This window comes from Apostichopus japonicus, chromosome 10, assembly GCF_037975245.1.
Source record: "Apostichopus japonicus isolate 1M-3 chromosome 10, ASM3797524v1, whole genome shotgun sequence".
NCBI lineage: Eukaryota > Metazoa > Echinodermata > Holothuroidea > Aspidochirotida > Stichopodidae > Apostichopus > Apostichopus japonicus.
Window position 1 is genome coordinate 5142285 of NC_092570.1, and position 24931 is coordinate 5167215.

The 24931-nt window shown below is 36.6% G+C and overlaps 1 protein-coding gene and 1 pseudogene across 4 annotated transcripts in view; both read right to left on the reverse strand.

Moving 5' to 3' along the window:
* LOC139975178 (ADP-ribosyl cyclase/cyclic ADP-ribose hydrolase-like) overlaps positions 1-24931 on the reverse strand; it is a 54494-nt gene that overhangs the window by 14765 nt on the left and 14798 nt on the right. For 2 of the 4 annotated variants that reach the window (XM_071982858.1, XM_071982859.1), the window contains exon 2: positions 15234-15533. In XM_071982858.1, the coding sequence (XP_071838959.1) occupies positions 15234-15418 (185 nt within the window). In that variant the 5' untranslated portion in view covers positions 15419-15533. Of the gene's footprint in view, positions 1-15233; positions 15534-20529; positions 20665-22267; positions 22384-24931 lie in introns of those variants that run through there. The other 2 variants (XM_071982860.1, XM_071982862.1) reach the window with 2 other exon arrangements.
* LOC139975476 (U2 spliceosomal RNA) lies at positions 12096-12172 on the reverse strand (annotated as a pseudogene).

Genomic DNA, 24931 nt, shown 5'->3' on the forward strand with positions numbered 1-24931 from the left:
AACACTGCATAAATTCACCAAAAAGTTGAAGTGTAGGGAAAAAATAACAATAATATATATATATATATATATATATATATATATATATATATATATATATATATATATATATATATATTCCTTCTTTTACGCTGCTCTTACACCTATTGGTTAATTTTTAAAACCCAAGATATCGCAATATATCATTTTCCCTCAGTATAGTCACTTGACCTTTTTCGTGAGCACGGCGTTTGGAGTACCAACTACGTCATTGGTCATTAGAGAAGGGCGTGCTTTAAATTTATTTTTATTTATCAGCGTATCGATTGGTGTATATTACATACATATATAAAAGAATAATACCAGGCACATAATTAAGTCTAAAAATTAAAATACATATTACTACCACTTTAAACTTTTTTCCGTGTTTTGTTTTTTTGGACTATATGTTGAAAGTTGGCTCAAAGTCAACCACCCTTTAAAGGAGATCAATAATAAAAATCGATAATTTCTTCCTGATATGCTTTTCTTTTGTTTTTTTGGGATCATCAACTACACTGCAGAGCATATCTGCACATACGCGTCATGGGCAATACTTCGAGTTTGATTGATTTGTGAGACAAGTTTCCCCGACAGCAAGTATTATTCGAACGTGCTGTTTGAATGTTGACCTCACGATGATTCTAGGATCATCCTTGGACACCGGTGGGAAAAGCATTGTTTGAAACTCATGAGACACGTCTTGAAGAGAACCATAATATCATCGTAGAAGATATCAAGCAGATTAGACAAAACAGATTCGACTTTGATCATAAAAATATTAATAAAAGAATTAGATATCATTAGGAAAAGAATTCCTGCTGTTAATATATCACAACCCCTGCTGAGCGGGTGACATCTTGTAAATGGTTGTAAATGGTAGTTTCGATCAGAATCGGATGATTTATGTGGTCACCGACAGAGACCAACAGCTTTACAGAAGACTGAAGTAAATAATGGTTACTAATGGTTAAATGATGTGATTATTATGACTGACCGTACAGGGAACCGATTTTTTATTTTTATTATTATCATCTTTTGAAAAGTCGTTTTACAAGACAAAATTTGGTTAAGGAAATCAACCACTTGATGAAAATGATGTTGTACTCCAACATGAAAATTATCCAAGTACACTTTACACATTACATAGTTACACATTACACAATACACACTTACACATGACACATTACATATTGCACATTATACAATTACACTTTACACAATTACACATTTACATTACACACTACACAAGGCTTACACATTGCACGTTATACAATTACACAATTACACAATTACAAATTTACACACTTACGCATTACACACTACACAAGACTTACACATTGCACATCATACAATTACACTTTACACAATTATACAATTACACATTACACACTTACACATTACACATTGCATATTAAACAATTACATATTACACACTGACACAGTGCACATTACACACATTACATTTACACATTACACAACTAAACATTTTACAATGTGCTGCTGTGCATTACAATAATATGCTCTTGATAAAGTGCCATATACACAGTGACCCCATCACATACTTATTAAGAATACCATGCATCGTACAAGAACGGCTCGTCCTCGGAAGAGCCTGAACGGGAGTAAAAAGAAAATCCTCCAACTAAGTGAACACCCCCTTTTAGTCTAAATGAGAATGATTGCCCTCACCATGGCCTTAGTAGCATGAATGGATAAGCGAGTTACCAACCCCTTTCCGTGCACACAAAAAAAAGTGTCATTTCAACTTGCAAAAATAGCGGGACAATTCTGGAACTGGGTAGACCATCTAGAGTTCGTTGAACCTGTTACAGGAGAGATATATTTTCCACAACTGCAGCGATCTTTGTGAGTCACTGATGGTGCTCAATTAACGTGAAATCTATAAACCTATTATAAAACTAATGAAAAAACCCAGTAAAGTACTCCACGAAACACGCCATCTGAAATTATGATGATGGGGGAGAGGGGAGGGGGGAAGGGCAGGGGCAGAATTGACTAAACAATTTCAATTTCTTAGACTTTCAGTTACATTGTTCATTGCAGTTTCATGTTCTTTCATATTATGGCTAATTCCTCCCATTATACGTGTTTGCCGTCGACTCCATTACAAGGTGGGGTGGGGGTGAGGGGTGAGGTCTGACTACCGTATAGGGGGAAGAGATCATTCAATTTTAAAATGCTGACTTGTTTTACCTTAACGCTGACATTTTGAATTTCTATCTACAAGTCGGTATGTGTGTATGTCTGTCTGTCTATCTATCTGTCTATGTGTCCGTCTGCTTAAATTGTTATATTTTAAAATTTATTAAATGAGGAAAGGGAAATTGGCATATTTACAACCCCCCACCCCCTACCACCACATTCCACATTCCTTTGGAATGCACGAAAATGAAGACAATAAACAGCGAGTGATGCGGTCTCTCATGTAGTAGGGATATTTTAAGGCCATTTTGTTCCTTATACATTGATACAACTCTACCGGTTCCATCTTGGAATCTATATCAAGATTTATGAAATTACGATAAATAAATCCAGTCTTACCAACTGCTTATTGTTTTTCTTTGATGGGTGTAAATCAATGTCTCGGCTCTATATGAGGCTTTTGTTTTAGTGGATTACAATGCAGATGGCAGGTGTCTGCTCAAGAAAAAAATTGTCTCCGAATGAATTTTTTTACAACCCCTCGTAAATCTTTGAATAATTGTCCATCGATGACTATCGGGAATAAAGTGTCATTAGATTATTGTGTAAGTCTGATTCACAATTTTTTTTTTATGTTGTAAAACGATAAAATTTGACGTTTAGGATGAATAAGGGATTTGGAGGCAAATTGGGGTCAAATTTGACTTTTATGATGCTTGAGACCAGATTTAATAACCATGTTTGCATGAGGTACCTTTAGCATTCATGAAGTCCTCACACTTTTTTTATTTTCTTGACTACTCAATTATAGGTTAAAGTGCAGTTACGTTCATCTAAATCTGTCATCATGGGAAGCTTATAGACTAAAAGAATGATGACTTTGTTTATTTTTAGTTGAATGTGATTCTTTAATAGCACATTCCCTCCAAGATCTTAATAAATAAAAAAAAAAGGGTTATTAAAAAACATGTTATTCTCGTCGGTTTCAACTGTTATGTTCGGAATGCAAAAACTATTTTACCCCCCCCCCCTCTCAAAAAAATTATATATGTTAGTGTGTCACACCATCATCACTACGATCATTTTAAAGGAGTGACATGCTGACTTGAAAACTAAAATTACAGTTACAATGACAGTGGAACATGTTACCAAGGGTATCTAATTTAACTTAATGCGGCTTAAAGGCATTGAAGACTCGCCCCAAACCGCGTGCCGCCCTCTAAAAAGAAAGTTAACTTTCCGTTGCTTGTATGTGAAGTTTTCTTCTTGTCGCTACAAAATGCAGACAGTAATGATACGTGATACCTTGTTATCTTTTATCTGGACCTGAGATCAGGGAGTTCCATAACAACTCCCTGCTGAGATGTCCATCGCTGCTATGTACACTGTGTTGTGGGTATTGACCGTAACTGCATGTATTGACTGTACACTAGTGTCTAACTACCGACGGTAGCAAGCTGTGTGTGTATTTTCTGGGATCGATGGTGGTGTCTAACACTTAAGTTACACCTCATTCGAAACTAGGTCAGATTACCGGCATCAGACGTTTCTTTGTGCGAGTCTTCACTCCCTTTAATGCATCATGTATATGTATGTATGACGTGTATGTATGTATGTACGTATGTATGTATGTGTATGTACGTTTGAATGCATGCATGCATGTATGCATGTATGTATATATGATTTGCGAAAGACTTGTTTATCGTCGTCCTTCTGCACTCCCAATCGGATAAGTGCTATTGACATCACAATGTGGATATACCAAAATGACCATCATTTGATAGGTTTGTAAGGGAAAAGTAAAACGTGATTTCCACTAAGCTGATGGCGTTGCAGGTTTATTTTTCAAGATCGATTCGCGGCTTGTATCCTATGTATAACCTCGTTATATATACTGTAAAGGTTGGTAATTTATCGTTTATTTGGTGGTGTAGAGAGATCGCCTGTGGTAGTAACTCAAAAGATTTTGTTTAGGATAATATCGTGGGATCTTTCAGCAAGGATGGACAATTGTTTGTTTTTCGTAAGAGTGACACATTAACACTAATAAATCAAAATATAATATATTCTGTATCATAAAAAAACGGGGGGGGGGGAAATTAACTAGTAAGAAATACTTTGGTTTACACTTGTAACAATATTAAATATGTAAGGTTTTGTTTGCCCTCGGCTGCACTTCCGAACGGCTACCATATTCTATAGTGGGGAAGCAATAACTCTTTGTCTGTGTCAAAATATTATTCAACTGACGGACTTTCAGTATTTGACCCACTTTGAAGACCCTTTTTCTTCTTCATCTTCTTTGTAATCATACTATTTCAATATTTAACGTGGTACCTGTTAGAGTCATTGACAACGTGTGTGTAGATACCGGCTGGCCTTCATTCACTGTCAGTTTGATTGTGCTGGGGAATAGTTTTAACCGCACTATAGAGCAAACGTTAACCCCTGAATCGACTATGAGCTAAGACACAGAGTTGTGGTCGGACAGGTTTAATGTACTATCTCCTGGCTACATTGTCAGATCTTTCCTTAAATACAAGTTTTTTTATTAAAAAAATGGAAGAGGCTATACTTTTAACAAAACGGGGCACTTCTTATATATTGGGAGCGGGGGGGGGGGATAGGCGGAACATGCCAACCCCTTCCCCAACCAGGGCTACCTATCATTCTATGCTATACTTATCATAGAATCTGTCTTATTTATCAGTTGCTATCAGAATCAGGATGAAAGATAAAATGTCTATCTTACGACTTCAATCCGGATAAGACAATTCGCTATAGCGTTAAAAATCAGCTTGATGCTCAACAGAGCAAAGAATGTCTTCATCTCGTAAACAAGCGACGGAGAATCAAAAAGATGTTTCAGATAAAACATATTTCCCAGAGAAGATTAAAGCTAATCACCCGTGAATAAGTATAATGCACGAATAAATTTGGGGAGGTGGATTATAAGTATAGCTAAATGCCAAGACTGTTAGCAACGATTTGATTTTCTTTTCAAACAAATTTGCAGAATGTAGATTTCTATACGGTAACTAAATTCTCAGACCATGATTCCAGATATACAATCTCATTCGCATGGGTATATATATATATATATATAAATAAATATATATATATATATATATTTATATATATATATATATATATAAATATATATATATATTTATATATATATAAATATATATATATATATATTTATATATATATATATATATATATATTTATATATATATATATATATATATATATATTTATATATATATATATATTTATATATATATATATTTATATATATATATATATATATTTATATATATATATATATATATTTATATATATATATATATATATATATATCACTACATGCATTTCTTCTTCTTTTTTTAGTATATTATATATATATCTTTCTTTTTCCTTTTTTTTTTTGCCTTTGAAATTCAATCGGTCATATCCATTTGACCATATTTCATTTTCTTTAACTTGAATTGAAATTCTCTTTACTACACTTCACAAAAATATTGTTTTTTGTATATAAGACCCAAATATGTATATACATAATTTTTCTCATTTTACATTTCTTTTCAAGATTTTAAATGATACTATTTTTTATGATTTAGTGAGAAAAAGACAATGTCATATATAACGCACTTTGTTTTTTCTTTTTTCGGCGGCGCCTAATATGTGTACTTAGTTTGATTTTAGAGGAAAATGTCTGTGGAATTACAGGATAACGAGTGTAAGCTGAAGTTGTTCTCAGGAAGTGAACTCTTGTTAGTGTCATTGAAGTCAGATATTGAAAAGTTTCCAGAGGTCAACACATCAATAACATATAGTACAAATTTGATCGGAAAAGTGACGCCTAAAATCGAACATGAAAGTGCTTTTTTAGGGTCATGGCCAAATATGTGGATGTTTAAGGAAGATAGCGCCAACAACAGAAGTTAAAATGCGAAAAACAATAAAGATAAAAAAGAGGAACCCCAGTTTAATGATTTCAATAGTCGTGTAGAGAAAAGTAAGGCTATTGCCGAGGCGACTTCTTTTAGTTTTAATATGCTTGTTGACAACGACTTGTTGTTGCAACAACAACAACATAAGCAACAACACCAAAATGGCAATACTTGAATGTTAAAGAAGGGTTTCGCGATTGACCAACAATTGCTGCCCATATTGGCCTACGTTTGAAACCCGCATCAAGCGTTATTCTCAAAAGTAAGATTTACCCTAATTCTATGTCATTTTGTTAATGGTTCTTAACTAATTAATGAGCCATTTACAGCTGGATTCAAGTCCAATCAACAAATTTGTAGGCACCCTTTGAGTTGATTTTGTCTTTACCCCCTCTCAAATCGAAGTCACATTCGTACTGCCTCTCCCCTCCCCCCCCCTCCCTTCGAAATTGGCGTCACCCCTCCCCTAGTTTGAGCCCTCTTCCCCCGTCTTTGCCTCATGCATGCAGGAACCTAGGTAATCATCATGAATGTTAATGATAAAAGGTTAGCAATCAATCAATGAATTCGACTATTGATCAATAACATTCTATTGCTCGGACAATCGATCATATAAATTTAGATGTGGAACTATATGGTATTAAATTACGTGCAAAATTATATTCAAAGTGTTCAAAAGTTTTCAAACTTTTATTTCTTTATTTTGAAATGAAATTATAGTTAGTCAAGCTTATAGTCTACATTGTCTTGAGGTTCCAGTATAGACATAGAATCACGCAATGAACAAACTCAAGTCGAAAAGCTATTTTAACTCCTTGTAAACTAATGACCTGCGTGTCCCTTATACTATTTGGTTGACGTTGTCATATTTTAATACAGCTCTTTGATTTCCTTTTACTTCCATAGTCCATATGATTACCATATATATGATCCCATAAAGTCTCATCAATAGTTTTCCTTTTCCGGGCTTCTTGCACTTTGTAACGTCGCTAAAGTGTCCCATTAGTTACATTTGTAGGGTGTTCTCTTGGGTTAATGAGTTTTTTACGCTAAAATTATCTTATTTTCAACATATAGGACGTATCGAACCGCAAAAGTCTTCTTTTTTTTTACGAAAGAAGTATATATACTTAATGTATAAAGTATAGAATAAAATCACCTATTGCGGTCTGCCGGGCACGCAGAATATATGCATATATATATATATATATATATATATATATATATATATATATTTATATAATTGAAAATCGTAATGAGTTGGAAAATCAAGAACCGTGAAAAAACTTCTAGCCTCCACCGGGATTCGAACCCGGGCCTCCGGCTCTGTACGCGGACACCCTAACCACTAGGCTATGGATGCTGATTGTATGTCTAGAGGTTCGAAACTGGTATAAAGAAAGTGGTAATTCCACTATATATAGATAGATTGGCTTAAATCATAAGTACATCCCGAAGATGCGCAGACCAGAATAGAATGATTCTTGTCAGAATATTGTTAATGCACGATCAGAAATACTCCCGAGACCACTTTTGTTAATCACTATAAGTCTAATGATATATTGTTCATACATCGATGTTAAGACAGTCCGTCAGAGGATTTGCAGGAATACTTTGATATACCAACTGAATTTTAAACGATGTGTTGACTTAGCGTGAATCATGTAAGCTATTACAGTTCAAATCAAGAAAGAGGGAGGCCGAGAATTTTGGAACCCTTGCGATATTTGAACTAATTTAAACCATTAAGTTATCGAACATTTGTCTGGGCCACGTTTTTTTATTTTTTTTTATTATATTATTATTATGATTATAATTTTTTTAGAAGATAATGTATATGACTGAGGAGCATTTGTTGCGATTGTTGCGTAAACGATCATCTAGACGAGGGTGTCTTGGTTTGATCAGTTGTTATCTGATATCGATATCAATCGTTTTGCGGGATGTCATATAGGTCTGCAGTTGTTGTTTAACCGTAAACGTGGGGGAGGGGGGGGGGGGCTGAAATAAAATAAGTGACCAAGACATCTAACTTCTATTTCAATGTAGTTTGGACTACCATGTCTTGTTCGTGCAAAGCTCTCACTCGAAATTGGGTGAAGCGGAAGACGGTGGGGTGAGGAGGGTATGGAAAATTGCACCAGCCCTTTCACCCGTCGTTTGCGCCCATTTATGCCAATAATATGGCAGTAAAAATAAAATAAAAAATACTATTAGTTTCCAAATATGGGATTGATATGTTATAGTTCGATGCCATTGGATTAAAGGGGGCCCGGCATATATAGCTGCATGAGATCTGTATCACATCAGAGATATGCCTAGATACGAATTTCTTTGGAACTTGCTGCGAGTGTGTTTTTGTTACGGTCTAGTTTCAACTATCATCACAAGTAACATACAGTTCATACCAGAAATTACTGCCAACTTCACTAAAAAGTCTATGAGCAAGCCTAACTATACAAACAACTCGCTGACTTATGTTTAAGTTAAATTCAACCAACCACAGACCAATTCATATATATATATATATATATATATATATATATATATATATATATATATATATATATATATATATATATATATATATATATATATATATATATATATATATATATATATATATATAGTAGGGGTAATAGTCGTTCATTGGTGGGAGGAAAATATTTTGTAAATTGACTACAACGTTAATATCAAAAGCATGCATACTTGCTTGGACACTATATTTAAATCATGACAGCCTACATGTAGTTAAGTAGTTATTTTTATCAATTTTACCAATTAGTATTGTCCACTTTGCATGGTTAAAACACATGACAGTTTATATTACTTCTTATTATTAAACTTCAGCGAGGACAGTCAATTGAATACGGTATACCAGCAAGATCGTTATCTGTCAGCTATATGATTGATTTGATACAGAAAATTAAAAGAATTAATAACTATATTACCTCTGTGTGGTTTGTTTATAAAGAGGAACAGTTGCAGCTGAACCTTGATTGACAGAATAAACAATACAGGTTTTAATGTTGCGGTGTGCCATTCATCATCCCTGCAGAGAAACCATGGATTATGGGTACAACATGATCATGTACGAGTACAATTCATCATGTATGGGTACAACATCGTCATGTACGAGTACAACATTACTATGTACGGGTAAAACATTACTATGTACGAGTACAACATTACTATGTACGAGTACAACATTACCACGCTTGGGTACAATTCATTATGTACGAGTACAACATTACCAAGTGCGGGTACAACATCATCATGTATGGGTACAACATTACCATGTATGGATACAACATCGTCATGTGCGAGTAAACATTATCATTTACGAGTACAACATGATCATGTACGAGTACAATTCATCATGTACGGGTACAGCATTACCATGTATGGATACAACATCATCATGTAATAGTACAACATTACCATGTACGGGTACAACATCGTCATGTACGGGTACATCATCGTCATTTACGAGCACAACATTACAATGTACTGGTAAAACATCGTCATGTACGAGTACAACATTACCATGTATGGATACAACATCGTCATGTGCGAGTAAACATTATCATTTACGAGTACAACATGATCATGTACGAGTACAATTCATCATGTACGGGTACAACATTACCATGTACGGGTACAACAGCATCATGTACGAGTATACAATTCATCATGTATGGGTACAGCAGCATCATGTACGAGTACAACATCGTCATGTACGGGTACAACATTACCATGTACGGGTTCAACATCGTCATGTACGGGTACAACATCGTCATTTACGAGCACAACATTACCATGTATGGATACAACATCATCATGTAAGAGTACAACATTACCATGTACGGGTTCAACATTACCATGAACGGGTACAACATCGTCATGTACGGGTACAACATCGTCATTTACGAGCACAACATTACAATGTACTGGTAAAACATCGTCATGTACGAGTACAACATTACCATGTACGGGTACAACATTACCATGAACGGGTACAACACAATCATGTACGAGTACATTATCATCATATACGGGAGTACAACAGAATTGTAGATAGAATTAACTAGTAACTATGTATATCTGTATAGCCTGAAGCGTATACATACATACTTTATCTCTTTGGGAGAGAGCCGTAGATAGCATTCACTTTTCCCCACACGTGCCTATATACCTTTCCGTGATTTCAATTGCGCTTGCGCAATAATGAGGTAGGTGGTATGCCAGAACAAAGCACTGTCCACTGTTGAAAAGATCTAGCCTCATTAATGAAATATGGTACATATATAGTATAGCCCAATCATTTGAATGTGACGCCTTTATCTCTAACAGTGTAAAGTCTAGGAAAACACTTAACTGCAAATCCTCTTACCGTTGTTATCTACCAAGTTACTCGTTCGGTATATTTACAAATAAGGTTCGTGTTTGTGATTGTACTGGCACGTGTCGAACATGACAGGGTACTACTATAATGAGCATGCGCAGTTGAAGTCAAGAAACGCTTATATCTATCAGTGACGTGAAACCACTCCGACCATCATTTTTGCCTTATGCCGTTAACAATCCTGGCAATGAACTTGACCTCACAAAAAGAGATATTTGATCTTTGATCGGGAGATACCGTGGCTTCTAAAAGTAAATATAAATTTAAGTGAGGCATCGCTTGATGACGTATCAAATTTCAGTGAAATCTTCTTGCTAAGTTTGTGTCACCATGGAAACATCTGAAAAACTGACAAAATGTTTCGAGTTTATTAATCCCATTACTGTTTGTGCCCTGGACCATATCGCGTCATAAAAACCAACCCTGGTTCGTCCCTAACCCCCCCCCCCAACCCGCCCACTCCTTAATAATAATAACGGTGGAACGGTTTGCCTGAGAAAGTTGTATTTGCAAGTATAGTGTCAATGGGTTTAAGAATGCTTTGGACAAGCACTTTAAGCATTGTAAACGGGTCTGAGTGTTTGTGTCTTCAGTTTTTTTCCTCTCCAATAGGGTACTTGATGGAGATTTGAGTGTCCCTCCTGATCCTTTTTTTTCTACTAAACTAAACTAAACTATAATAATATCGACCTACGTTACGCAAATTAACTCATTGCAGTGATTGCTAAGCCCAGCAGTCTCGTCCTTTGTGATGCATGGTGAGAGGAGAAGATGCCTCGCGTATGGTATTGCAGGAATACACAAACTGACGAATTCGTTTTATGTTTTTTTATATTTTTCATCTGCTTTTATTTTCTGCTTTTCGAAGGGGCACAGAGAACAAACACACTGCCCTTCGCACACGATCATCTAATTAACACATCACAAGTCGATCTTCATAACTAGATTAAACATTTAGAAATCAATTTCTCTTCGTTTGAGGCGTCTTGAGAATCATAATTTGATAAATTTATCCACTCAGTTGTATAAGAGCTCAACCTCAAGGTTAACCACAGATATAGCTGTTGTCAATCGATATTTAATTAGTTTGAACACTTTTTTCCTTATGCCTTGTCGAAAAAGTTTGGAATTTAAGAAAGATCTCACAATTATCCGTTCATTACAACAGAAAAATCTTTTATTTGGAGGAATAGATCATGTGCGAGTGTGTGGAAGGGGCGGCGGGGTGGTGGTCCTGGGGTACTTTCTAAGAAAATTCACTCAGGAAAGAACCTTGGCACGACAAACCAAACAACCGAACGACTGACCCGCTCTCATACCCTGTCCCCTTGCATTGAGACTGTGACTGTATGATCATCGTCATGTAGGTGTGTATCACGATTCCCCTACAAGGGGAACATCATGATACACATGATCATAGCCAAATGGCCGGAGGTACATTTAAAGAAAAGTCACCCAGGAAAGAACCTGGGGACGAAATCCAAACTACCGAACGACTGATCTGCTCAGCCCCAGTCCCCTTGCATCGGGACTGTGACTGTGTGATCATCGTCGGGTGTGCATCACCATTCCCCTCGAAAGGGAACAGATACTACACATGATCTTAGCCAAAAGGCCGAGAAGCGATCAAATAGCCGAGGTAGGGGAGAAGGGTAAATTTTCAGACCATTTCGACTGGCAGTAACACATTTTAGAGAAGATATATAAACAGATAACGCACTTTTTCACGCATTGAGTGAATAGGTTCGCCATTGACACCTTGTAATACCCTATGACACCATTATACGAATTATGCACCGATATGTATATCAACTGTTCTGATTGATTTTTCAGTGTACATCCGTATAACATTTTACTCCATCCAGTTCATAATATTTTTCTTAAAATTGTCAACAGGCGCGTATCCAGGATTTTCTAACCCGGGGGGCGCGAAGTACTATCTAAGCGGAGCGCCACCATCGGTTGGCGCGGAGCGTACAAGAAAATTTCTGGTTTTGATACCCCCCAGATCACTGGAAATGGCACTTATCGGGCTTGAAAATGACCAACCAGATGTACACTTTTGCCGGATAACCAAGTATTTCCCAAAAGTTTTTTTCCATCCATAACCTTTTTGAAGATTGTCACCAGTCACACACCATGTTCGACCTCATTGCATGTCCTATGGATCATTGCTTTTGTAGGTGGTTCTACGTCACGGCCCACAATATCCGAAAGCCCCACTTTTCAAGGTTATAAGCCCATTATTTGTTGAGAATTTGAAAATTTACATTTCTCGTGAATAAAATCACTTCAAAACATACCCATAATGTTGCAAAAAATTCAATCTATGGACAACCAATATAGAAAAACCTCCTTGAACCCCTAACAGACAGGTCAAAATTGCACGAGTAGAGGAAAGTATGATGAAGAATGTTGGTGAGGAAATTTTGGAAAATTCAGACACAGTTAATTTATTGGTGTAGAAATATTGCAACCTCTTATAATGGCTATTATAAAACTTGGTTGAAGGAAACGAAAAATAGGAGATATTTCCGATATCAGGTATATCGAAACCGAAAACTACACACATAGGCGTAGGTCCCGTAGGAGGCGGGGGCTGCAGCCCCACCCCCCCCCCCCCACCCCCGCAACCAAATTTTTCCCACTTTTTCGGGCACCTACTGAAAGAAAAATAAATAGCAATGAATAGCTTAACAATTATCTCCTTGGTAATTAAAATAAAATTGTAAGCTTGGCCGACATTACTACTGTAAAAGAGAGTTTAACATAAATGGATCTGTATGCTTTTTCTCCATCTACATAAGACATTTGGTTGTTTACATTAGCATCTGGCGGTATAATGTGCAACTTTGACGGACCGTAAGGTACACTATGCCATGCAATGTAATGACCGATGCTTGCTTAAATGATATTGGCATCGGTATGTTGAACGCGCGCTTCGCGCGCGAAAAATTTGGGCTATTTTTTCGGGCAAGTCATTACAGCCCCCAAATCCAATTGGGCTCCTACGCCTACACACACTCCTGACTACACATATAGACAGTTTTTGAGGCTGTTCATCGTGGAACATGCATGCATTGCTCACTGATATGATATTATATATGCTCTTTGCTTTACAAATTCGAACAGGCGTGTAGCGAGTAATTGCCAAGGGAGGGGCGAAGCCTGTAGGCAAAATATCTAAGCGAAGCGCCACCATGAGTTGGCGCGAAGCGTACATTAAAAATTTTGGCCGAAAATGCCTCCCAGATCGCTGGAAATGACACTTTCCAGGCCTTGTAAGTTGCATCTAAGCATTGTATATTTTGAAATTACTAGCGATGTCATAAAGAAAATTTGCTCGGGGGGGGGGGGGGGCGGTCGCCCCCTTCCCGAAATGCGTCATGTTCTTAAACTCGACTCGGTCGAGTTCAAGACCAGCCACAGTTGGTTCCATATAGCACAATTGTACAATTGTTTAAGGCGTCCATACACACACACGCGTTATGATAGACCATATATAGTATTTATATAGATACATTAGTGAGAGAGGAAAAACAGAAACGTCAAAAATGGAGTTGTCGGTGTAAGGGGTAGGGTGAGGCGCACACCCCCTCCGTAATCCTTGATCTGTCACTGGCTACCCTGTGTATGTAATAGGGATCAGCGCTTTAACTATGACTGTTCCTCTTTCTCTTCCCGAGGCCTTGGCTATCTTCTACTCCCTCCTTTTCTCCTTTTTCTCTCTTTTTTCTTTTTCTTTTCCCTTCCTTCCTCTCCTCCTTTTCTTTCCCCCCCCCTCCTTTTCCCTTTTTTCTTCTCTTTTTTCTCTCCTCTTTTCCTTACCCGGGGGGCGCGCGCCCCCAACGCCCCCCCCTGGATACGCACCTGGTCAAGGTTTCATTTTTGAAACGTAAATTTTGCTGACAAGTCCATGATGACAAAATGATTTTAACTGGTAAATAAACAAGTTGTAAAAGTTCGCCCCCACAGCATTTACATTTTCTATAACTTGTTCTTCATCGTTGGCTGTTTTGATATGCCTTAATTACTGGACTGCGGTTTCTAGTAGGAGACAGTGTACTGTAGGGCTGTATACAGCTATGACTGTTATTAACATTGACCTTTCGTTTTACAAATAATTCACTAATCAAATGTTACATTCATATATGATATTCGTGTACTTCGTATTAACCATATCGGGGCGGATATTGACGAATAGGTTAATATTATAATTCATGTTGGATGCATTGTGACAGTCTGGTCGCCGAAATCGAAAGAGAAGGCCGATCACAATTATATCATTAGTTATAGTCTATACTGACTGAAGTGCAGTACAACGTATCTTCGGGGTATTTCGCACTATTGGGTATTCAATGATAAACAGTAGCCCTATAACATCTTCGATAAAATGTCTTCAAGTTGAAATGTGATTACAAAAAAATATACTCACTCGCTGTATACGCATTTGGAACTTGTCAAATTATATGGTCCTATGTATATAATGTTTTTTATTCTTATTATAATTAACGTCTTTACTAGCAAATATGACAATTGCGTTTGTATACGCATGAAAAGAGATTTCAACATGACTATTTGTATATGTCCTCTTCAGTTGTTTGTTTGTGATATTGACAAATTCTTAATCAAACAACATTGAGGCCTATAGTATAAGACGGAGTTGAAAATATGGAATTATATCTCACCTAAGTTCACTGAGGTCTGCTAACTTGTTAATTCCACCAAGTTTATAATCTTCACACCTTCCAATAAATATATCCCTGAAAGCACTCGGTGTTCCTGGAGCGGCCCCTGCCCCGACGATGAAGAGCACCAAACAGCAGCATGCCACCACCACTAGCGATCCAGCTTCACTCGACTTCTTAGACATGGTTGTTAGTTCAATGTGTGTCCGTTCTTCCACCTGTGCGCAGCAGCAACGGATGTATGCAATTCCGCGAGCAGTGAGCTTCTAACTGTTAATCGCCTGCACACCGGTCTGTAGGCTAAATGAAGTCATTAGATAGATTTGGTATATATATAGATATATGTATATAATGGTATAGGTGGGGTTTCTGTTATTTCAAAAGATAGAGTACTTGCTCTGTGCTTGTGTGAATTACAAAAGATAAGCATCTGCTTCTATGAAATGATCAAACAAGTTTATGTATCAAAGTTCACTCTATTTTTTTTTTTTTTGCACGAGCGACCATTAGTTCTTTAGTGGCATTAATCAGAGGAATGCTGCCACTGATACACGCAAACAATAACGGTACATAAACCAGACGGCTGTACTGGTTAATGGGGATTAATAGTCAGCTCTATACAAACAACATCATGTATCAAGCATAACGTAGTGCGTGGTATTGTTGTAGTTGCTATGTAGTTGCTATGTATTCATACCTTTATTCGTTCATTAATTTGATTTATTCATTCATTCATTCATTCTCTCTCCTGTTTCTTTTGTTTTTTTTAATGAAATTAAAGTACAATGTGAATGCAATGCATGGTAAAAATGCCTGAGGCAAACAACCAAATGAACTTTTCATGTTTTTTCAACTGTAATAAGGATAATGAGTTTTCGAGTTCATTTATCAGTGCTTTTACAGTTGTATATAACTAGGTTGATTTGTACGATGTGATCTGTTTGCAAATGATGGAATTATATACAGATAGCTTTATATGATTAGCCTATCAATCAATCAATGAATTGATCAACGTTGTAACTCTCCAAATATGACAACATCAGAGATTTTTGTTGGCAAGATACAATCTAGCCGTCTGTATACCTTTACAGATAAGTTACAATAGTTCATATAACATGACATGAAGTTCTTTTCTCACAAATGTTGACATTGCGTGCGCGGACGTTATAGTTAATGATTTCCTTGACAAGTATAGCATAAGTAATGTGATCATGAAAAAAATATTTTAATATTTCCGAAAGTGTTTAGCGTTCTCAAGGGGGTAGGTTTGGCATCAATTGCATGAATACATATCATTTGTAATTAAAGGTGTACATGACACAAAATTTTAACAAAAGGGTTTAAAATCAGCTTTTTTTTATTATTGGTGCAACATTTTTATTATTTCCTATTCATCGGAAATCAGTCAGGACTGGTGTTTATTTTTTATGGCATACAGGCGGTGGTACTAAAGGGACGCAGCAATTACGCCAAAATGTGACAATTTTCGTTCGAAATGTACAAACATCTGGTTATAAACTTTGAACACGACAAATTTCGCTAGGTTGACTTATTGTGAACTTATACGCGCAAGGCAGCAACGCGACAATTTGACAATTTTCGTGAATATTTTTTTTTCATCGCGGTTAGTTACTCCAAGGAGGGTGGTTTTGTCAGGGCTGGGAAAGCCCCCCCCCCCTCCTCCCTTCATTTGAAGAGAAATTCGGCTCATAAGAAATGGTATTGGGATCCCCTAAGAGCTTACTAGTAAATTAACTATTTTGTAAACTGCGATATATGTACGTAAACCAGTACCGAAGTCACTGATTTTATCACTTATATTTTACTACTGACTATTCGTCATTACTGATAATAATAATAAATAATAAATGAGACTTATATAGCGCCAAATCAGTAGACAAAAGTCACTGCTCAAGGCGCTTTACAAAGAAAGCAGATTAATTTACAAAAGAACAAGTGAAAAGATGGGTCTTACAAGTAGACTTTTGAATGTAGAAAGTTTATAGCATGTTCGAATGTGATCTGGTAACGAGTTCCAGAGATAAGAGCCAGAGTATTCGAAGCTTCTTTAACCATAGTTCTTCAAGCGTGGTTTAGGAACAGTTAAATACAGTTTGTTGGAGCATGAAGGTAGTTGGAGGAACGAAGTGTTCGATATATGTCTATTTTCAATGTCTTTTATGTATAGTTTTTATGTATACTCTCTGCTATACTATACCACTAACCCTTTTAACTCCTCTGTAAAGGAAACGTTTTTATGTGTATAGAGCATACAACAACAAAAAACTGTTAACAAGTATAGACAATTAATGATACCGAGGGGGTTTCACTGACGGGTGGAAAATATATAAACGCCTCAATCGGTTTGTTTCAAAGTCACCTGTGGAGTTAGTTTATTTGAGAGAGTGACAGTTAATGACGACAGACATGGATTGAGAGTAGAATTATTTGGGATGAGAATGAACTTGTTTATGTAACCTAGATTCTTGCCGAAAGGAAAGGCAAACTTGAAAATCATTGATGTTAGACCTAATAATAACCAGAAGCAAACCAAACCAAATCACATATCGTGACCATTTTGTGCGTAAAGACAAAGTTGTAATGAACAACTTTCCCAACGGGTTAAGATATTTCTTTTTTATCCCATTTAGAAAATGTCATAGTTTAATATCAAGGCAGAAGACTTGATCAAGTCTAAATATGACGTAATCGCTCTTATTTTGCTTGTTTTAGTTATGTACACTATGCATTTTAATGACTCTAAAATAGTGAAGTTTTTAAAACTGACTTATTCTCGTATATTGTTGTGTACAGCCTCCGCAACACAACTTTTGTACCAATGGCGACGCCTAACTCGACTTTTAAATTAACAGTAACCCCCATAACATAACTTTTCAAAATATATGATAATTAGCTTATGGGACATGATTATCTTTAGTTTGATGTATTTGTCACTATAATTATTTCCTAGCACAGATATGATGATAATGATGATGATTTGGGTTTATAGTTTTCCTTTTAACGCTGTGACCTAATGAGACTATATCCGCAAATCCGTGTTTACCTTGTATGTATGCATGTACCATCCAGTATATGTCGTAGGTTGTCGAACTGTGAGTCTATATATTTACATTTCATTACAGCCAGTATCATAATTATTATGATTATTACTAATTATTGATTGTACTAATAATTAATATACCAGAGCGTCGATGGGATAGCAAAAAACCAACGACTGGCAACTCAATCAAAGATATAACAATTAGACTGAAATAAACGGATGATTATAGGAAGACTCGTCAAGGCATCATTCGACTATATGGAGACCGGCGACATGGTACTGATAAAAGGCGCTGTGTGGGGCATATATACATACAGCACATACAATGTATTCACTTATAATTGGATAAAGGGTGCACGTTATCGTTATGTGGCAACATCGTTTTATACATTTCAAGAAAGCTATATAGTCATGTTTCCAGCAGAGTATGTGTCACATTTTAATGGAAATAACTCAGTGTGAACAGTACACGCACAGTTATTGCCAACTACTACATACATCACGAATATATTGTGACCTTTTTGTCAGATGCCGCAGGGCGGGAGTTCCTTCTACCGACTATGGGGTGCGACATGTTCCTGTATGGCGATAAGAGGGTAGTCTATGCCGTCGTATATCGTTTTACGCAGAACAGACAACCAATCTTCCTTGCTTTTGATCGTTTTCTCAGTCTGAGTTTGTTTGTTGTTGGTTCAATTGGAAAGAGACAATTGTGTGTGTGTACTGACCCCTTGGAAGAAAACTTTACACGTGTATCATACCTGTCAACCCCCCCCCACCCTCCCCCCAAAATAAGAATAACAACTAATATTTCCTTTGTCCGCATAACCCAAAAACAATTATTTACGTCTATATTGTTGGTTTCTCTAATTACGATTATGTTTTGTATCCCATGCATGACCCTAAATTTCTGAACACTATGGCCTTTATATCTAATCTTCTATTTCCATAGTATACTGTATAGCGGCATGCTAGTATACCATATAGTGTTTGAGTTAGTTAACCCCTTTTCATTGTTCGAGGTTTGCGATATGGCAGGTCTTTTAGTGCCCCTTTAGTACCCCAACGGGATACTGGAAGCTGACTATAGAACATCCTCAAACAATGACACGGTATTTACAATAATTTGAGGTAAGATGCTTATCCAACAAGCTGCATAACTATCTTCAGCGATGTTATATGTTGTTTATAGTTTAAAAGGAATCAAATGTAATATCTTCACACTACGACATCATATCAAATCGTTTTTGACGAATTTTGGGTAAGTTCGTTAACAAAGTGTTATGAGTGAGTTTGACTTCCAAATTACTACAAAGTTAAGACGGTTGAGGTATCTACTGCAGGATCAACTAGCATGTTGGTATCTTAGCTCATTAATTAACTGTAGCAGACGACACGATTGTCCCTTGGTCCCTCTTATGGTATCAGATTAATTGGGGTGGTGTGGGGGAGGGGGTCAAATCAATATACCAAGATCGTATGCAGCAACGTATATAGGTAGATGTTGCTCCGTCTGTAACACCAATTGGCTGCATGCATATATATATATATATGTATATGTATATATATATGTATATATATATATATATATGTATATATTGTGTGTGTGCATGTGTGTGTGTTTGTATCTATAACCTATATTCTTGATTGACATAACCTAATTCACAGTAGTTGCAATATCTCTCCGTGTCTGGCCCTAAGCATATATGTAAACAAACAAATTGTGTCATGGACGCGAGGTATAAACAAGTATGAAATACAACCCCTCATGTAAAAATAAATAAGCACATGTGTTAAAATTATCATTGTACAGAACTTCACAATGGAAAACTATAAACAGAGAAGGTTGACCCTGACATAATTTAAATGAGTTAGCCTACAAAACCTAAAAATGTTAAGTTATAAAGGTGACACCTTCTCCGCTGACTCGATGACAGAGAGTATTCATTGTTAGTCTTTTGTTTACAAGACAGTTTGTCACGTCACAAAGTAAACGTCCATGGCAACCAACAAAATAATTACAAGCGATACTTTACTAACGAATGGAACAGAATGCCGACCAACGAACAGTATATATAGTTAAGTAAAATACTTCAAAGTAAGTTTATCCTCAAGCGAAATACAGGCCTATGTATTGTTTGGAAATTATTTATATCAAATAGAAAAAAAAATGGCCACCATTTTCCATTTCTTTAATTGAAACTGTTGATAATCTAGTTAAAGGTTATTACTTACCAAATAATACAGTCTTGTCATACCGTCTTGTCATTTGAGTGGTCAATCCAGTTTCATAGATAGGCAATATATACGTTAGAGAACACAACGAAACCAGCAGAGCAGCACAAAGTTGGTTTTGAAATGGAAATATTTGCGATCGAATACAAAAAAGTATTCAAACAAAGTAAGACACTGATAAACAAAACAAAGGTCAATTTAAAGTTGAAAGTGGCTTGAAGTTGACGTATGTAGGTACCTATAGGCCTATATGCTTTCACATGAAGCCTATACTATACGAACTTGTTGAATACCAAATAGTACACGTCACGAACCACTTGTGCAGCGATATAGTTTTTCTATAATTTAGTATATAACTAGTATAACTAGTATACGGTGAATGGTTTGTATAAGTTTTTAATCCCCCGGATGAGTTACCACTTTATAATGCAGCCCACAACCTATGGATTTTGCCTCCGCGGTAATAAGAGTGGTCTATAGATCAGTATGGATTTAAGATAGCGTAAAGATTGAAGGTGACATAGCAAGCTGCAGTGAGAATATATACGCAAAGCTCAAAATTAATACATTTTTCTTCTTCTTCTTTTTGTAAGTATACGACTAAAATAACAGCGTATCACGCTAGCTTTGAGAGCAACTATATTTACATATATACAAATATCTCACGCTTGCCTGATACGCAATCCTATATGGAGTGCATTGTCCTGTATCAAAGGAAGGAGAACTTGAATTCTTTCTAAATGTGAATTCTTTCTAAATGTACGATTCATCCCTGACTATAGCCGAGGAAGCACTCTAACTACTGTGGGGGTGTTCTATGTTAGTATACACTTTGTATACATTGATTCATTAACAACAACAAAGTTTGATTATATCGACCACGCAGTTAAAACAAATTTATGACAGGAAATATTGGTAACGACTCGAGACATTAATATGTTGACGGGCGATCTGACAATCAGATTGTTCTAGACAAATTAACAGAAAGCTAGAAATTAAGGTAATTGGTAAGAGTGGAACGGTAACCATAACAATAGGTCTGCAGTAGAACTACAGACAAATAAACGCGAACGTTTGTGAATTAACGATTAGTTAATTAGATGAGTAGTGCTTCTGCACTGAGCAGGACTATACCCTCATTAAAGATGACAATAATAAAAAATAATAAAAAAATATAAAAAAGTGATCGAAGTTGAAATTTAATAAGAGATACAGAGAAAGCGTGTGAAACAATTCATCAGACTGATACAGCAACTAAAATTCGTAGTTCGTTCTGTTGTGGAGAAATAGAAGATCACGCCACTGTAGTTCTTATAAAACTTATATTCATTCATACTTAGTAAAGATTCCTAAATCCTATTGGTCCATTCAGGTCAGCTGACCGTGGTTAATCCTGTGAGTAACGCACGGTAAAATTACGGGGCATCACTCTAATAAATCTTTGGTTATATGTAACCAAAAATGTTTTGTTTTATGATTTTCCCCCACACAAATGGTATAGTGCATGAATGAACGGGGTTAATCAACGGTCTAGCGTGCGTTACTCACATGATTAATGCACTCCGGGTGTTGATGCTATCGCTGGATGCACTCGGGCTCCGCCCTTGTACATCGCTTGCATTATCCCCCGATCGTGCATTAATCCTGTGAGTAACGCACGCTAGACCGTTGATTAACCCCTTAAAATAGCATATCAATTAAACCAGTGCTGACGTTATACTGCGGGAGAAAAACTCACCAGTCTATTGCATCTTGTATCTTGGCTGTTACAGCGGTGCAAAAAGATGTGAGCCAAAATATAGTAACCAAACTAATATAAGGATAATGGTGAACGTCTAGGATACAGTACACCGGTACGTCGCAGGAGCACTACTGCGAAGTTCGACAACAACAAAATAAAAACTACGTTTAAAATAAATTTCAAACTTATAAATTTTTGTGTTGCCAAGCGAATAAGAGATGCACTTTGGCTATTAACTATATCCGTACAAAAGCCTTGAAGGGGGAGGGTAATACGTGAGCCACTCATCTAAGCTGGTTTTCCCAACGGGCTTGTTCACTCTAACATGCACTGAAATTTTAACAATCAAGTCCATTTATATTTCTCCTTCAGTGTCGGGTTGCTTGTTAAGGGGTGTGGTGAGGGTGAGGGGAGGGTGGAGTAGAGTCGGGAGGCACTGTCTTAAAGTTGATGAAAGAATGTCGTCGCCCAGACACTTTCCCTTAGCAAGACAACTTGAAAATACAAATCTATGTTTTGTTTAATGTTTTAACTCATTATTTATCAATGTAACTGTACAAGGAATAACGAACTAAAGGTTGTATTCATATTTAACCTTTACTAGCATTGATTGAAACAATCATCAAACTCAACTCAAAAAGCTGCTCAAGGCCAGCTGGTTACAATTCCCATGTTTAACTTCTCTCGATAAATGAGTACTTACTCTTCAAATTAACAAAATACAACACCTCAAATAAGACTTGTAGTGGAACGAAATTTCAAAGAGAGCTGCTTAAATACAGTCTAGGTCTACTTTACATATAATAATCTGGGCTGAGACCCCTTATTCCGTGACAGTTCGGTGTGCAGTACCCGACGTTTCTCAAAGTGGTTTATCGGTTTACTTTGATCATTTCCTTTAATGCGGTAATACCGGCAGTCTTCCAAAACAAACCATGTATAGGCCTTTATATACTGAAGCAACAATATAGGTACATATATGTATTAATACCGTATAAGCCTCGTTGTGTTCTTTATTGAACAATCGTGTGTTAACTTGCCAGCATACAATCGTCTGTGCAAACCAGATGCGCTGTGACTATGGTGAGATGTACTTTAAAGTATATCACGCATATGTGATATGCATTAACAGTTACAAGGGTCATCACACTTAGCAATAAAATTAGACGATCCATTTGACATATTGACTTAGTACAGTCAATGTGTCATTTTATATTTTATATCAATCTGTTAGCCAAAAGAAAGTTCACTCACTCAGTCGTTTTTCGCTGCCTTCCACTTCCAACGTGTAATTAAAGAAGGAAATACGTTTTGTTTTTGAAAGGATTTTTGCCCTTTTTTAAAGTTTGATATTTCTTGGCTTCAGTGGTTATAAATCGTGACAGAGAGGAAACCTCAATCTGCCAGGAATGTTCTGATTAAAAGTTATCGTTAAAACTTTCCCATTAATACTGGATAGGCTTTATGCTAACATGTTGTTTTGGAGCTTTGACCACAATTTAGTAACATATTATTGAAATATACATATAATGCTGCGCGAATTAAGTAATAAATTTTATGGAGAAGTCCGATACCGTATAGCACAATAGCAAGCTGCAACTTCCATTTCCCCTCCCATCCTCTACGAAAAATATTAGGCTACCCCAAACATCTTCATAAATTCCAACTCGAGCCTAGAACATATACGCTCTTGCACTTTTCCCTTGACTTCCTTTCAAATGATAAATGAAGTGAGAAACAAAAATTGAGACCGGTTACCCACGCAGTGGCGTCGAGAGCCATGTTTGGCCCCTGGGGTTGATTATGTCCCCGGGACCCTATTTGAGATCTTCATTTTGCCTTTAGTTAGTTATGAAAACGAAAATACATTATCTTTCATCTCATATTTCCCTGTGCTCCCGAATTGACCCAAGTCCCCCCTAATTGACCCCAAGCTGTAGTCCCTTTATTAATCGGTGTATATATGATGTGTGTATAGAGACAGAAAGCGGCGAAAGCAAGATTTAAGCGCTTAACAAGTGGTTGCGCTTTTACTAAATACTGCAGTAGACAAAACATGTTTTCTTTTCTGACAGCGATGACCGACCCGGATCTAAATCATATGGAGCCGCTATTGTTTTTGGACTGGACTGATGCGGTTCTTGTATCGCGTGCAGGTTTCACCGTTATATTAGTCTAATTGCACAGGGAGTAAGCGGCCTTCCTAACCGCATATAGGCCTCACAAGTGGAACAGATCTGTGAATTAATGAACAATGACCGCAAACTTGTAGACCATAGTATATATTATTAATAATAATAATAAACCGTCTGTCATCGGTCGTCACTTCCGGTACTGCCTGTACTATATGTGAAAAGACGGAAAGATGTGAAAATTTTTATAGCCAGTCGCGTCATTTCCAAAACACACTTTGATTAATACAGAATATTACCGTGTTAGGTCAGGTCTGTCCTAGAATAATATACATTTGTTTTCTCACATGTTGATTATGTAACCACAAACATGGCTACCGGGGAATACCTAACTATGTAGGCATACATTTATGAAAATGCGTGAGTCGTTAGTTGTGTACATATGAGGTTTCTTGGGCCAGTCAATCCGGTGTTTCAGTCATTTGCTTTTCACTAATTGTTGATGGTATTTTCGGTCATTCGAAGTCAA